At 38.9% G+C, this 13252-nt stretch overlaps 2 protein-coding genes across 10 annotated transcripts in view; one reads left to right on the top strand and one right to left on the bottom strand.

Moving 5' to 3' along the window:
* Positions 1-439: 439 nt before the first annotated feature.
* On the top strand, positions 440-2587 carry LOC132153038 (large ribosomal subunit protein uL2-like). 2 transcript variants are annotated; one of them, XM_059562162.1, is made up of 6 exons: positions 440-570; positions 1054-1197; positions 1292-1433; positions 1518-1736; positions 2182-2297; positions 2396-2587. In XM_059562162.1, the coding sequence occupies exons 2-6, from the start codon at positions 1060-1062 to the stop codon at positions 2552-2554; spliced, it is 774 nt and encodes a 257-aa protein (XP_059418145.1). In that variant the 5' UTR covers positions 440-570; positions 1054-1059; the 3' UTR covers positions 2555-2587. The 2 variants fall into 2 exon arrangements, with proteins under 2 accessions (XP_059418145.1, XP_059418144.1); XM_059562161.1 differs by lacking the exon at positions 440-570 and adding an exon at positions 745-780.
* A 995-nt stretch (positions 2588-3582) lies between these two features.
* The window catches only part of LOC132153037 (probable ubiquitin carboxyl-terminal hydrolase FAF-X), a 35376-nt gene continuing 25706 nt past the window's right edge, over positions 3583-13252 (bottom strand). For 4 of the 8 annotated variants that reach the window (XM_059562154.1, XM_059562153.1, XM_059562158.1 and 1 more), the window contains 15 exons: positions 12990-13163; positions 12763-12904; positions 12475-12678; positions 11829-12390; positions 11044-11167; positions 10734-10959; positions 10493-10622; positions 10217-10402; positions 9588-9808; positions 9099-9187; positions 8723-8879; positions 8417-8629; positions 7710-7817; positions 6793-6888; positions 3583-5315 (listed from right to left, as the gene is read on the bottom strand). In XM_059562154.1, the coding sequence (XP_059418137.1) occupies positions 5178-5315; positions 6793-6888; positions 7710-7817; positions 8417-8629; positions 8723-8879; positions 9099-9187; positions 9588-9808; positions 10217-10402; positions 10493-10622; positions 10734-10959; positions 11044-11167; positions 11829-12390; positions 12475-12678; positions 12763-12904; positions 12990-13163 (2770 nt within the window). In that variant the 3' untranslated portion in view covers positions 3583-5177. The remainder of the gene's footprint in view (positions 5316-6792; positions 6889-7709; positions 7818-8416; positions 8630-8722; positions 8880-9098; positions 9188-9587; positions 9809-10216; positions 10403-10492; positions 10623-10733; positions 10960-11043; positions 11168-11828; positions 12391-12474; positions 12679-12762; positions 12905-12989; positions 13164-13252) is intronic. The other 4 variants (XM_059562159.1, XM_059562155.1, XM_059562160.1 and 1 more) reach the window with 2 other exon arrangements.

Raw genomic sequence — 13252 nt, 5'->3', positions numbered from 1 at the left:
TACATTTCAAATGGATTCTGTATCGATAAATGTAAATATAATTCGCAAACATATCAGGTTGAACAGGTTTTTTCTTCAAATTATGTAAAATGTATAGAACACTACTTGTGTGTATTTATGATACATAAAACGATTTAATGAATTAAGGTGACTCTGAAATTTCAACCACAAAATACCATGAAACACGATATTAAATTAAAGAGGCGATGAAAATGACACTGATAGGCCTAAGGATTCTGTGACTGTTGCACATTCATCGTTGGAAATTGTTAGTGGACAAATTAAACAAGCCAGTGAGAGTGTGAGAGCCGTCTACAATTGTATCCATTGTTGTCCAATGCAGCACAAGTGATTGACCCGATGCTGCCTCCTCATGGTGTCTCTTTATTCTACCTGTAAGATAAGACGCTCGTTGCTTTAACTTCAAACGGTTCCCAGCTCAGCCTCTAGGGGGCACAACGCTGACTGAACACACATCCGGGTACCTGAGCACCCTCTTACGCAGCCCATTTCTCCGGAAGAAAATCCGCACGCTCCCTTTTACTTCCTCTTTCCGTCAACGGAGTTTAGGTATGAGAAACAATCTCCAATTGCTCTACTCAATCTGATTACAATCACCGCTCAAATACACCATCCATATACACAACAAGACGCATAATGTCAGCATATCACTTAAGGACACATCTTTACCCTTTCGGGTCTGTCAGTGTTGAAACTGAATGTGATATTTATAGTTGATGCGATGGTGTATTCGTGGTCATGTTGTGGCCTCAAGCGCCGGTGAAACTAAAGAGTCGGCGGAGCTCATTTCAATTAAACGAGTTTAATAAATTGTAAGCCAACGAATTATTATGCATTGGTTTTAATTGTGGGTTTCGTCAGTGTGGGTTACTTTTAACTACTGGCTATTTATGATGTTAAACAGACTGACGGATGAACGTATGCATTTTCATTGCAACCTTTAAAATGTAAATGGTAATCATATGAGATGTAATGCAGAATGAAATAACGATTCTATGTTAATATTACACTTGTAATGGTTTGTGTCTACAGGCCACAATGGGACGTGTGATCAGGGGACAGAGAAAAGGTGCGGGCTCCGTCTTCAAAGCCCATGTCAAGCACAGAAAAGGTGCTGCTAAACTCCGTCACATTGACTTTGCTGAACGCCATGGCTACATCAAAGGGATTGTGAAGGTAAAGTGTGGATTAAATGGCGTCTTGGAATGCTCAATTGTCATCTAAAGTGGGAAATTGCAAAAAAAAAAAATCCTGCTTTTTTTTTCTCTAGGACATAATTCACGACCCTGGCCGAGGAGCTCCTTTGGCTAAGGTGATGTTTCGTGACCCTTACCGCTTCAAGAAGAGGACCGAACTGTTCATTGCAGCTGAAGGCATCCACACTGGCCAGTTCATCTACTGTGGCAAGAAAGGTAATGCATTTCATGTTGAGAACTGGTCAAACAAACATCCAGTCTTAAGTGCACATGCTGATTAAAGTGATTGGACTGTTACAGCCCAGCTGAATATTGGCAATGTGCTCCCCGTTGGCACTATGCCTGAGGGCACCATTGTCTGCTGTCTGGAGGAGAAGCCCGGAGATAGAGGCAAACTCGCTCGTGCATCCGGAAACTATGCCACAGTCATCTCCCATAACCCAGACACCAAGAAATCCAGAGTCAAGCTTCCATCTGGATCCAAAAAAGTAATCTCTTCTGCAAACAGAGCTGTTGTTGGTAAGCAAACATGGTTTTTGTTAATACCAAGAGGTTTTGGTCAATAACCTGTTGAGTTTTCTTGCATTGCATGGTTATACATTAGCTTTCTGATTGATTTTAACTTTGTAAAATCTTTGGGCGTTTGTTTTTCCTTATGTCATAACAGAACATTTTTCTTTGTGGTGCTTACCACTGAATCTCTCCATTGATGTATGTTGTGTGACCTTGGGAATTTGTAGTTTTGAGTATGTATTTCATAGTGCAGTGTTTCTCAAACTCAAATGAGTTTGTAACTTGAGTTAATAGTCACAAAAAACTACAGATTAAAAATTTTAAACGATGGTTATATTTTTAAAATATGTACTATAAATCAAAGAGGCTTGACTGACAAAAGGTTGGGAGTCTGTGCTGTAGCAAATGCTTAAGGGGTAATTGTGAACTGAAGTCTGTTGTCTTATTAAAGGTGTTGTTGCTGGTGGTGGTCGTATTGACAAACCCATCCTGAAGGCAGGACGTGCGTACCACAAGTACAAGGCCAAGAGGAACTGCTGGCCTCGTGTCCGTGGTGTGGCTATGAACGTAAGCAAACTTTTCTTTGTGATTACATTTTATTTCAGATTCTGAATAGTTGCCTAAATGCTGGTTTTAAATCTGACCTGTTGTGTTTGCTTCTCCAGCCTGTTGAGCATCCCTTCGGTGGTGGTAACCATCAGCATATTGGCAAGCCCTCAACAATCAGGAGGGATGCGCCCGCTGGACGCAAGGTCGGTCTCATTGCTGCCCGTCGTACTGGCAGACTGCGTGGAACAAAGACAGTCCAGGACAAGGAAAACTAACCTTTATATCCATAATAAAATCATCCAAACGAACTCATTTGCCTCTTGACGTCTTTATCAGCTTTTGCTGTTTCTATACTAACACTATCCAACATCACAAGCACAAATATGTTAGTTCAGTCAAATTACACACAAAAAAATCATATTAGAAAGGCATATAGGATTGCAGTTGTTACTTTTGTTACACGTTAAACCCTTGTTATAAGGGAGACTTTTTCTTGTTAAGGTGGAAGTGATGATTATTTAATTTCTACAGTTCCAACATGGTTAATTAATATGAAGGTGTGATTGTTTTGATTAGCTCCAGGGGTTCCATGAATAAAGATTCCTACTGTCAGGAAAGACCTAAATATATTGTAACTTTATAGTTGTATACAGGTCATTTAAAATATGTAATGAATGTTATAAATATCTAATTATTGTTGTTGTATTCAGATCAACTAGAAATATTTTTTTATAAAAACAATTCTAAATATTTTAAAATCATTCTCACTTGTAATCATGAGTGACAAAAATATGTTGGAACGTTAATTAAATCTAGGGTTTAGAAAATGACAGAATCGCCCACTGGTCTCGTAGATGACAGGCTGGTTAAGAATGGCAGGTGAACTATTCAACCTATCCATCAGGAAGAACAATCATGTGTTCACAGGAATCTGTTGAAGTATTTGCTTTGCCTTGACCAGATGGGTTTAATAGACTGAAGTTGAAGAGTCTCTTCTCTGAACAGAGACTAAAAAAAAAAAACTTAGTGGATTGTTTTGGAATAGCAGTCTAAACTGGTTTAAAAAAAAAAAAAAAAAAAGAAGCATATATAAGCATATAGCCATTTCATAGAAATTCTCCCATTTACTTCACGACCTGAAATTCAAGTGTTACCTTATTTCAGCAAAATCCTATGGATTATTATAAAGCATTTTAAAATCTTAATACCTGACACACCCACACACATGGGTGCAATTATTATTATTATTTTTTTCATTTTTGTGGCTAGAGCTTTGCACTCTACAGTATCTTCACAACAGACAGACATTTTCCAGATTTCTTTATTCTTGAAGGGCGCAATGCTTTTCTCTAATAGTTCTGTGCACAAAAACCTCACAAAGTTAAAGTCAACATTGTGACTGGCTTCAGAATTCAACGTCACATCATGGCCAAAACAAAAGTCGGCAAAAAACAGGGCGAAGAACTCTGTACAGTCAATAATCTTTAAAAATAACACAAGGACAAAAATGTTCCTCTTAAATCAAATCCTAGTTTTCCTTTTAGTGAAATACAACAAAATAAATTCTATAAAATAAAACAGCAAAATATTTAAATATATGATGGGCTGAATATTTTCACTTGCAGGAGTATTTGGTATCTGTCCAACAAAATTCAAAAGAGAAAAAAAAGCATTCAAGTTACCAATTAAATACATACAGTATCTACTGATGTTTACTCCTTTAATCCAAGAGACTTTTAACTGAAGTTGCAACATGACTAACCAGCAGTTACTTTATGGTACAACCCTGCTTTTACGTTCGCTCTCCTTAAATGAAGAATCCCCAAACAGAGCTTCAAGTACACTAATGTGAACCGGGATCATGAAGCCAGGAGGTCATTTGTCTGACACATAGGTCAAGACAAATAAGCAAAACGCATTGTCCACTAATGTTCCAGACATCCTGGCATGAACTGCTGCATCTCTTTTCTCTTTCTAAAATTCCTATCATCAAAACCGAAGCATTTATCTCATCAAAAAAAAAAAAACCGCGACAGCCAAATATTTATCAGAGGAAATGTGTGCAATTGTAAAGCCACTTCTTACATTTCTTCAAAAACATCAAATCTAGAAGAGCATATGTAGTAGGAGACCAAAAAGAGGGCTCTTCTGAATCGCTGTGGAGAAAGAAACTGCAGAATTGCCCTTCGGCTATACTAGTTTGATGTGAAGCCATGCTAAAATGTCACAGCGTGTCAGTTGGAGCTTTCGAATTATTGAATTATTACCAGAAAAAGAAAAAAAGGCAATAGGAATTTCCAGAATAAAGTTGCATCACCCCATTCACATCAACTAAACATCAAGATCATCACCAAACCATCCCATCGTTTACAAACTATGGCTAACTCTTGCTCACGAGGTGCCATAGCCAGTTAAACTTCGACATGAATATAATGTATGATCAAAAGCAGAATGACCCAAAAGGCCCAAACCTTACTACTGAGCATAGGGTAAAACAGGGATTTTTTTTTGTCTTTCACCGTTGTATTTGCATCTTTTTTTGTGGTTTTTCCATTTTGATAAATCTGCAGTCTCCCAACAGCAATCACACACGCTGTTGCTTTTGAACAGTCAAAACATTAACATAGTATGTACACCTCTGTCATGAGACAAGTGCGACAGGCCCATTTTATTATTACAAACAATATACACTGTCCACTGCAAGTTACACATTTGACAGTTAATACTGTCGAGCAGACGGTGAAGAGACTCTCCACTCCAGGGTTAGAAACTGAGGGAAGCTTAATGTTCTGGTTACACGGGCTGTGGAGTAGATCAGCATGGTGGGGCCTGGCCTTGCTCTGGATTCGAGTATCTCTTCTGGAGAACTCCGATGGAGGACAGTGTGACAACATGTTGTTAGTCTTTAGTCTGACTGGGCGGCACCTCCTCAGGGGGCTCCCAGTTCTCTTGTGCTCGTGGGCCTGGACGCTGAGGGTTGTTGACGTGCTGTGCTGCGGGGCCAGTGTACGGCTGCGTTTGCGGGAGGTTATTCTGCTTAAAAGACAACAACAAATCAAATGATTACATCACAACCAGAAAACACATATGCTTTACTCTGATTTGTAGATGCCAATATATAACAACTGGCACTTATTTAAAAGCAGACTTGTGTAACCGATTCAGAGCATTTAAAGTTAGGGGGAAAAAAAGTTGTTCACTTACACAACCAAAAAAAAAAAAAAAACCCAGGGCAAATACTCCCAAATGGAGTAATCATGAAAGCAATTATTCAGCAAAAAACTGGTAAAATAGGACACAAATACTCATCCAAATAAACAATTAAATAATTGTTTTTTTTTTGTTTTTTTAAGGATTGTTTTTTAGGCAAGGACGCATTAAATAATATCAAACCTGTTTTTTTTTTTACATAAATCAGGGCTGTCAATTTAACATGTTAATATAATTAATGGAAAACAAAATAACATGTTAAAATTAATGTAATTAACATACCCACCCAACATACATTATTTTACATTTCATAAACATGCAGAGACGTCTGTTCTCGCTGTACTTTGGTCTGTGCAGCATCACTTCAAGTCAAACACACCCATCCACTTTATTTTTCTTGTGAGAGCGGGTGCGGGCATTTGTAATTTAATTTGCAAGGCTTCCAGTGTCATACGCTTCCAGCTATTTTTAGCTGTACCAAACGGCTCATTTTACTGCTTGATATTGCAAACTAGTGTGTCTTGCGTGTTAATTTAAATGCATAAGCTTAAATACAAACACACTGGATTGTAGTGCAAACTGTTTTACCATTTACTGAACAAATCTAAGTGAACTTGAACAGTTCTGCAAAGAAGAGTGGGCAAATATAGCAAAGTCTAGATGTACAAAGTTAGTAAAGACAGAGACATATCCCAACACACTAAAGGCGGTAATTAAACCAAAGGGTGATTCAACAAAATACTGACACAAGAGGATGGCCTTTTTTTTTAACATGTTGGTGTTATATCTTTCACTTGGATGTTATAAGTTGAAATGAGTAAATACAGCTGGATAAAACAAAAACTGTGTCCATCTTCATTTCAGGCTGCAAAGTAACAATTTCATTATTTTAAATGAGGTGATTATTTTCTATACCCACTATATATGCCCCTAAAATGGAAGAGATTGGGGGGAAATGCCCCCATATGAGATTTTCTAAGTTTTATCATATGATATAGTTAAGCAATATCACAAGCAACGAGAACCATATCACACAAGTGCTGTTTTTGTCCCATATAGGTCCAGTGCAAATGTGATGATTTTATACAACAATTCAATGAGAACTTAATATGGTGTTCTATTTTAGACACAATATTGTCATGACAAAGACATTTACTGCCACCTATTAGCGGTTTTGTTTTTCTTATTTTGCAGTGAAGAAAGCTTATGAAACTCTTCAGAATGGTACTTCTAATTCACAAATACATTATATGGTTAAAGAGAGGTTGAGTAGCATGAGGCTTGTGTGACTGAAGCTCAGTACCTGTTGAAACTTTGTGCCTGGAGAGTGAGGGTACAGAGCAGTGTCCTCTGGAGGAGAAGTGTCCTGCTCATCAAGGGCCTCCTGCTCATCAGGCTCCTAAAACCACCATCAAAAATAATGTTTAGTGCTAGATACACAATATATCTGCATACAATATAAATCTGTTCGTGTAATACTATCTAAACCATGGATGTGTGAACAATATCCTCTAGAAAGAGTCCCTTTCATTATAAAACCCATTAAACATACAAAGTCATCACAACAGGAAAGCTCAGGGCTTTATAGGCTTGATTTAGACGAACAAGGTATATAACTTGGGGGATTTTAAGACGGATGAGGGAACACCATAAATGGACACACACACTCCTATACTTCAATTTGACAAACTTTTCCAAACTAAAAGGAAGCTTCTGATGACAGACAGGAAAATGCCCATGGATGAATTGATTAGACAGTGTCGTGACCATAATGCTAAACACATCCTCCTGAACAAATTACAAATTCCTCCTCAGAAAGTTAATCATCCGGATGGAATATAAAACTAACACCACTTCCAAATTTGCAGTCAAACAAACACTTCTCAGAAGCGCAGAATGTTTTCAGATCAGATGACCAGAACAATTCACATTCCCAAAATAAAAACTCCAAAAAAAAAAAAAAAAAGACACAACATTACCTCCGACTCATCTGTACACTATAGCCAAGGCTTAGAGTTTTCGATCACTTAGTTACCACATTAAGACTTAAAATTGCGTAGAAAGAAACAGTTTGGACACACTGAGATGAAGACGAAATAACAGTTGATTTAGAGTTGTTTTAAGGGAGGTGGAAGATGGTTCTGCCTACATCACACCCTGTGAACACCAACAAAAAGTAACGCAGATGGCAACAGTGTGGCCGGGCTATACAAGTCTTACGGTGTGCTGTTGTTGGCCTGTCACTTCCCCTGGCAAAAGTTGCTGTGTCGAGGACGGATTCCGGCCAGCGTCCTCTTCAGATGCCACCTCGTGCTTCGTTAAGTGACACTATTTTGAAACAGCAGTTAATATTGCATACTGTTTCAACAAATTATGCATCTATGGCTGAATACATTTAACATTTGTGGAAATCTGCTATTGATTAAAGCAAGCGATTTGTTCCTGCAAATTAATAGAAATATATAAATAAATAAAAACAAATGGCATGAAATCAAGCTTAAATCTAATTAAACTTAAATTTGTGCAAATATCAACAGTATTTATAATTGCTTTGCGTCATGAACATGAAAATCTGGAAATAAAAGTCGAAAACTCAAAGCCCTATCTATAGATAAACGTGGCTATTAAGCATACTAAACACTTCTACATTCTTCAAAATCGCTTTCCAAAAGTTAAACGTTTTATGTGTGTGCCTGCCCACCATACAGTCATGGTGTGAGATTTCAGTGCACATTTTTGAATAAAGTGTTTCTCAACATTAAACCAACATGTTCAGTATTTACTGAAGGGGTTCTATAAATAGCAACCATGCAAACATTTAAATAACTTAATAGTGGGCAGAAGCACACATACAGGATTAGACTTTTTAAACGAAACATACAGGCACTACTGTTGCAGACAATAAGGGGTGGCATATCATCACATACCTCTTCTGGGCACAGCTCACAGGCCTTGGCTAGAGTCATACGTGCACTGTGGGAGCGCTCCAGGAAGTATCCATTAGAAGTCTCATTGCTCTGGACAGGAGGGGACCAGTTATTATACGTGTACTGGGTATTGCCAGTGTATGGTCTACGTTCCAGCTCGTCACCGAGCCACTCCACTGCCCAGGTCCACTTTCTCTTTAAATCGCCATTACTCTGGAAAACGTAAATCAATATGTTTTTGTATATTAAAACAACAACAACCCCATTCGCATGCAAAGCCTTTCATTCTTAAGCTGACATTCTCACCTGGAGAATCTGATAGGCCACTGAGCAGTTGCTGAACAGAGCCACCATGCATTTGATACACTGATAAGCTCTCTTTTGGTAGTGATTTTTGGAGCGCTGAATGGTGTCAAAAAGCCCATCACGGTCATCAGGGATTCCCTTCAGCACATTGTGAATCCTAACAAACCATAAAAAAAGAGAGCACACCAGGACATTATGCAATCGGGAATATAATTAATCTTAAAAGAGAGGTCAAGAACCCTAAAGATTAAGGACTTCACTCCAGGAACTAAATTGCAGTACTCAATTACAATTGTGCTCTTAAGTGTTTCGGGTTGTTCCAGGGTTTTTTCCATAAAAGGCATTTACTAAATATGAAGTGAAAAGATAGACTGACCTGTGAGTCTGCCATGAGTCCTCAATAAACAAGATCTGAAGGAGCAAGTCCAGGTAAGGCCTTAACTCATACGTGTATGAATATGCCACCTACAAAAAAAAACACCAACATTCAGAACCATCTTTAGACAATCAGATAAAATAAATACTTAGAAACATGGCTAGATGATACAGCAAAAATGTAATATTTTATATATTTAACATCGGCCATGTAGGTAAACTTAAGAGTTCTGAATTCATGAACAGACCGTTTGCACTGATTCACAGACCTTTCAAACTCTAATAGCATTATACTACTCCAGATTAAATCGGATGCTATTAAAATAGTTTTCTAACTTCTCATTCTCACAATTTGCAAGAAAGGGAGATAGCAGAAAAATACTGAATGCCCAAATAAATTGTGCATTATTACAAAATGTAACTGCAATATTCACAAATATTACTTAAACTGAAAAGGTTTTGAAAGACAAATGCTGGTAATCCTTCTCACCTGCCACAGTAGTTCACTCAGCACAGTGGAGGAAAACTGAGGGTTTTCCCAGCAGCAGAATCTCAGCAATTTGATAGTGTCCTCTGAGTTACTGCAGTCCTCAATAATCTTCTTCACATAACTGGTACGTACAAAAAGGATGTCCACCACCACCTGCTGCAGAGGCATGATGGGTGCAGTGATGTTGGGGTCACCATATGGGTTTGGCAGGGGAGGGTTTCCTAAAAAAAATGTGAACGTGGAAATGTCAGCTCATATCCTTGCTTGTGGACTGGGAAAAAAGTGGAAGAAAATGTTCTTTTGCATACAAAACATTAGTATCAAAAGATCAAATGTAAAGCATAATGGATTATGTTGAAACACTTCGTAATTGAAGGTTGTATTTGGCTTAAAAAAAATAAAAATTTAAAATTAAAAAAAGAGAGAGAGAAAGTGCATCTTGTTTCTGTAAATGCCCTCAGCTCCAAGCAATGCCAACCTGGCAGATGCCTGGAGATGGCTTTGTGTCATTCAGGAAGTCCTGAGCAAGGATGAGCATCTTCATTGGGCAATGTGGACCAAAACTACATGCGAAATCCTACAGACCATCAGAATACGCACATTTAGCAGTAAGGTATAAAAACGCTCACCATTGATTGAGGACTGCATACGTGATGTCACATCACAGCAGCGAACCAGCTGTGAGACGACAGTATAGAGCTTTCCAAGCTCAGCATACTGGTACTTAATAGGAGGACCGGGGCCCTCATCCAAAGCCACAAGCATGAAGGTAGCTGGTACCCCAAGCTTCAACAGCTGCGTCTTCTCTGCCAAGCCTGAGAGAAAGAAATGGAGTGAGACAGGACAGAACTAATGCATGCAAGCCTGTACAGATGCAGACCTTAAGAGTGTCGAGTGGTTCTTACCAAGGTTGGCATACATGACGAAAAGGCTGAAGTACTGCTGCAGGTGACGGCCATGCTCAGACACTTCCCTTCTCAGCAGATTGAGTATGGCACGGAACAAGTGCTCACTCAAACTCAAATTATCACAGCTCTGAGACAAAAGGACAAATAATGTAAAAAGTACAACAACCTATGGAGTTCCAAATTTCAGAGATTCCACGATTTCCCATGAATGAGGGAAGGCTAGATTGAAGAGACGTACCTGACTTGAAGGTCCAGGTGAGGCAATCGGTGAAGGGCAGGGTCCATCTTGCAGGGAGAAATGTGCAATAAATACAATGAGTTTGGAGAAGGCCCCTCGAACCTCTGCACTGGGACACTCAAGCAGGTACTCAGAGAAGCGGTTTGGATATGCAAAGAGGACGTTTTGTGCAAACCAGTAACGCACATTCTTACTGTGTCGCAGCAAGATGCACAAAGCATCATACCTGAAATAAAAGAAACATTGATAAACAAGGATCAACTAACTGTTGAAGGCAAACATGTGCCTGAAAAACAAATCACATGCTTACCAATCACTAGCAGGGCCACGGACGATTTTTTTTGTGTGGAACCCAGTGCTAAAGAGAAATCTAGCAGAGAGCTGTATACTAATCATAGCCATTTCTTCTGCTTCAGGCAAAAGGTGGTCTTGACCTAAAAGCCACAAATAATTGTAAAATAAGTGTTAATGCTACAAAAGTTTTCTCCATCTCCTAGAATAGATTTTGCAACAGCAACAGCAACAACAGGAGCCTGGTGTGTAATGAGGAAAAAGGAAATCCATTTCCCAAACACACACAGTTAGACATCAACAGCAACACTGATGAAGCTTAAAGAATGTTTTCTGAAGGATCTAAAGGACTGGAGAAATGGCTGTTGAAATATCAGCTGTGACATTACAGAAATTAAATTATAATTAAAAAAAATGTTAACATAGAAAAGTCTTTAAATTGTAATATTTTACAATATTCCTTAAATAGAATCAGATAAACGCACGCTTGGTGGTGAACAACAACCGACCCCAAACCTTTGACGTGAATATAACTAACTACATTGCTCAAATTTTTTGAAATAACCAAATATAAATTGATATTTTCATTTAATCTTAAGGTATTAATACAATTAATTTTAAATATCAGGTGAATATTAAGACGTGGAGAAACTTTTTCCTCAAGATAAAAGAAAGTAAAATTCTGTTTTTTTTATACATTTATCAAAGAAAAAGATTAATGAAATGATTTAAAATGAATCACATTGCAGCCCTAATCCCATCTACGATGGAGGAGAACAGAGCAAGGTCAATGACTGGATTTACCTGGTGGTGAGTTCAAGTAGACACTGTTACATGTCAGCAATTTCCTGATAAACTGGAAGTACTCCAGGCTGTACTGCATACGGTTGTGCATAAACTGCACATTTTGTTTGCGCACGCTGCGTTCAATAGCAGAGGGCATCTTCACCTGGTGAGGTTTGCTGGTCACTGTCAGCTCAGTGATGTATTTAACTAGCTCACTATCCTTGTCTAATGTGTCCATTCGCTCATAAAAGAGAATGTATGCGTTCCACCAGCGCTTCTGTCGCCTGTAGGACATGCGTTTCATCATGTGGTCGAAGACCTCGCCCATGTATTCTCCACCAAAGCACTGGTTCTTCATCTCCTCGTCATCGTCCATCTTGCATTCAGTGACGTCACCATCGTCAAACTTGTACCAACGGTTCCTTTCTCCCTCGCAACCACTGCCGTTCCTCTGAATGATGTAGGAGTAATAATGACCTCCACTAGCCTGGCCTGAGTGGACCAGAACTCCCACCAAACGATAGCGAGAGCTGCAGGGTGGTTCCGGCTCCGACGGCTCATTCTGCTGAATCACCTGCTGCTAAGGATAGTTTCAAAATTTCAGATATAAAAATATGACATTTATATGAATTAGACCAATTTAACACCAAAGTAAGTGTAATACCTGGTTGTCTGGGTGCACATCAGACCCCTCCAGTTTAGCTACTCCAGCTACTGTATAGGGCTCCATGTCTAACTCCCGTGGGAACTCAAAGTAATCATTGAACTTGATGGCACACTCTCGTTCCCAGTCATAATCAAAGCGTTTCAGCTGGATGGCCAACACCGGAGGAAACTTCTTAATGAGTAAACGCTTCACTGTGTCCACCTGTCATGTAGACACACCAGCTTGAGCTTAATAGTGTTCTCTTAATTAACAACAAAATACATCCTAAAGGTAAATAAAACACACCTTCTTGTTGCATTTTTCACAATGATAGGCATTTGCACCCTCGAGCAAGTCCCCTTTCACATACTGCTCCATAGAATCAATTAGATTTTGATGGTTTCTGATATCTACATTCAACGTCGTAAATGATTCCTCACATTCATATCTGAAAAAGACAATATGGAGCTTGTTACTCTTGAACACAAGCAAAAAACAACAACAACAACAACAATATTAGCTTTCCAATGTACCTGTGAGGACAGCCCTGACATATTTTCTGGTCAGCAAAAGAGCCACCCAGTACTTTGCTCAGCATGGCAGGGTGACCCAAAGCTTTCAAAGCCTCATCTAAACTGTCTACCAGTGAGTTAAAGAACTCCAGGGCATCATGCTGTTCCCTTAGATTGACTGGTTCACCCCACAACCTGCAGAAAGAATAAAGTTTAGAGAATTACGCCTTGCTCGGTAGTCTTAAAAGAAAGGAGGATTACATAAAATAGAGAAGACGAATTCA

The sequence above is a fragment of the Carassius carassius genome, chromosome 11, assembly GCF_963082965.1.
Source record: "Carassius carassius chromosome 11, fCarCar2.1, whole genome shotgun sequence".
Classification (NCBI taxonomy): domain Eukaryota; kingdom Metazoa; phylum Chordata; class Actinopteri; order Cypriniformes; family Cyprinidae; genus Carassius; species Carassius carassius.
The sequence above is the reverse complement of the archived record's forward strand: the minus strand, read 5'-3'. Positions and strand labels throughout refer to the sequence as shown.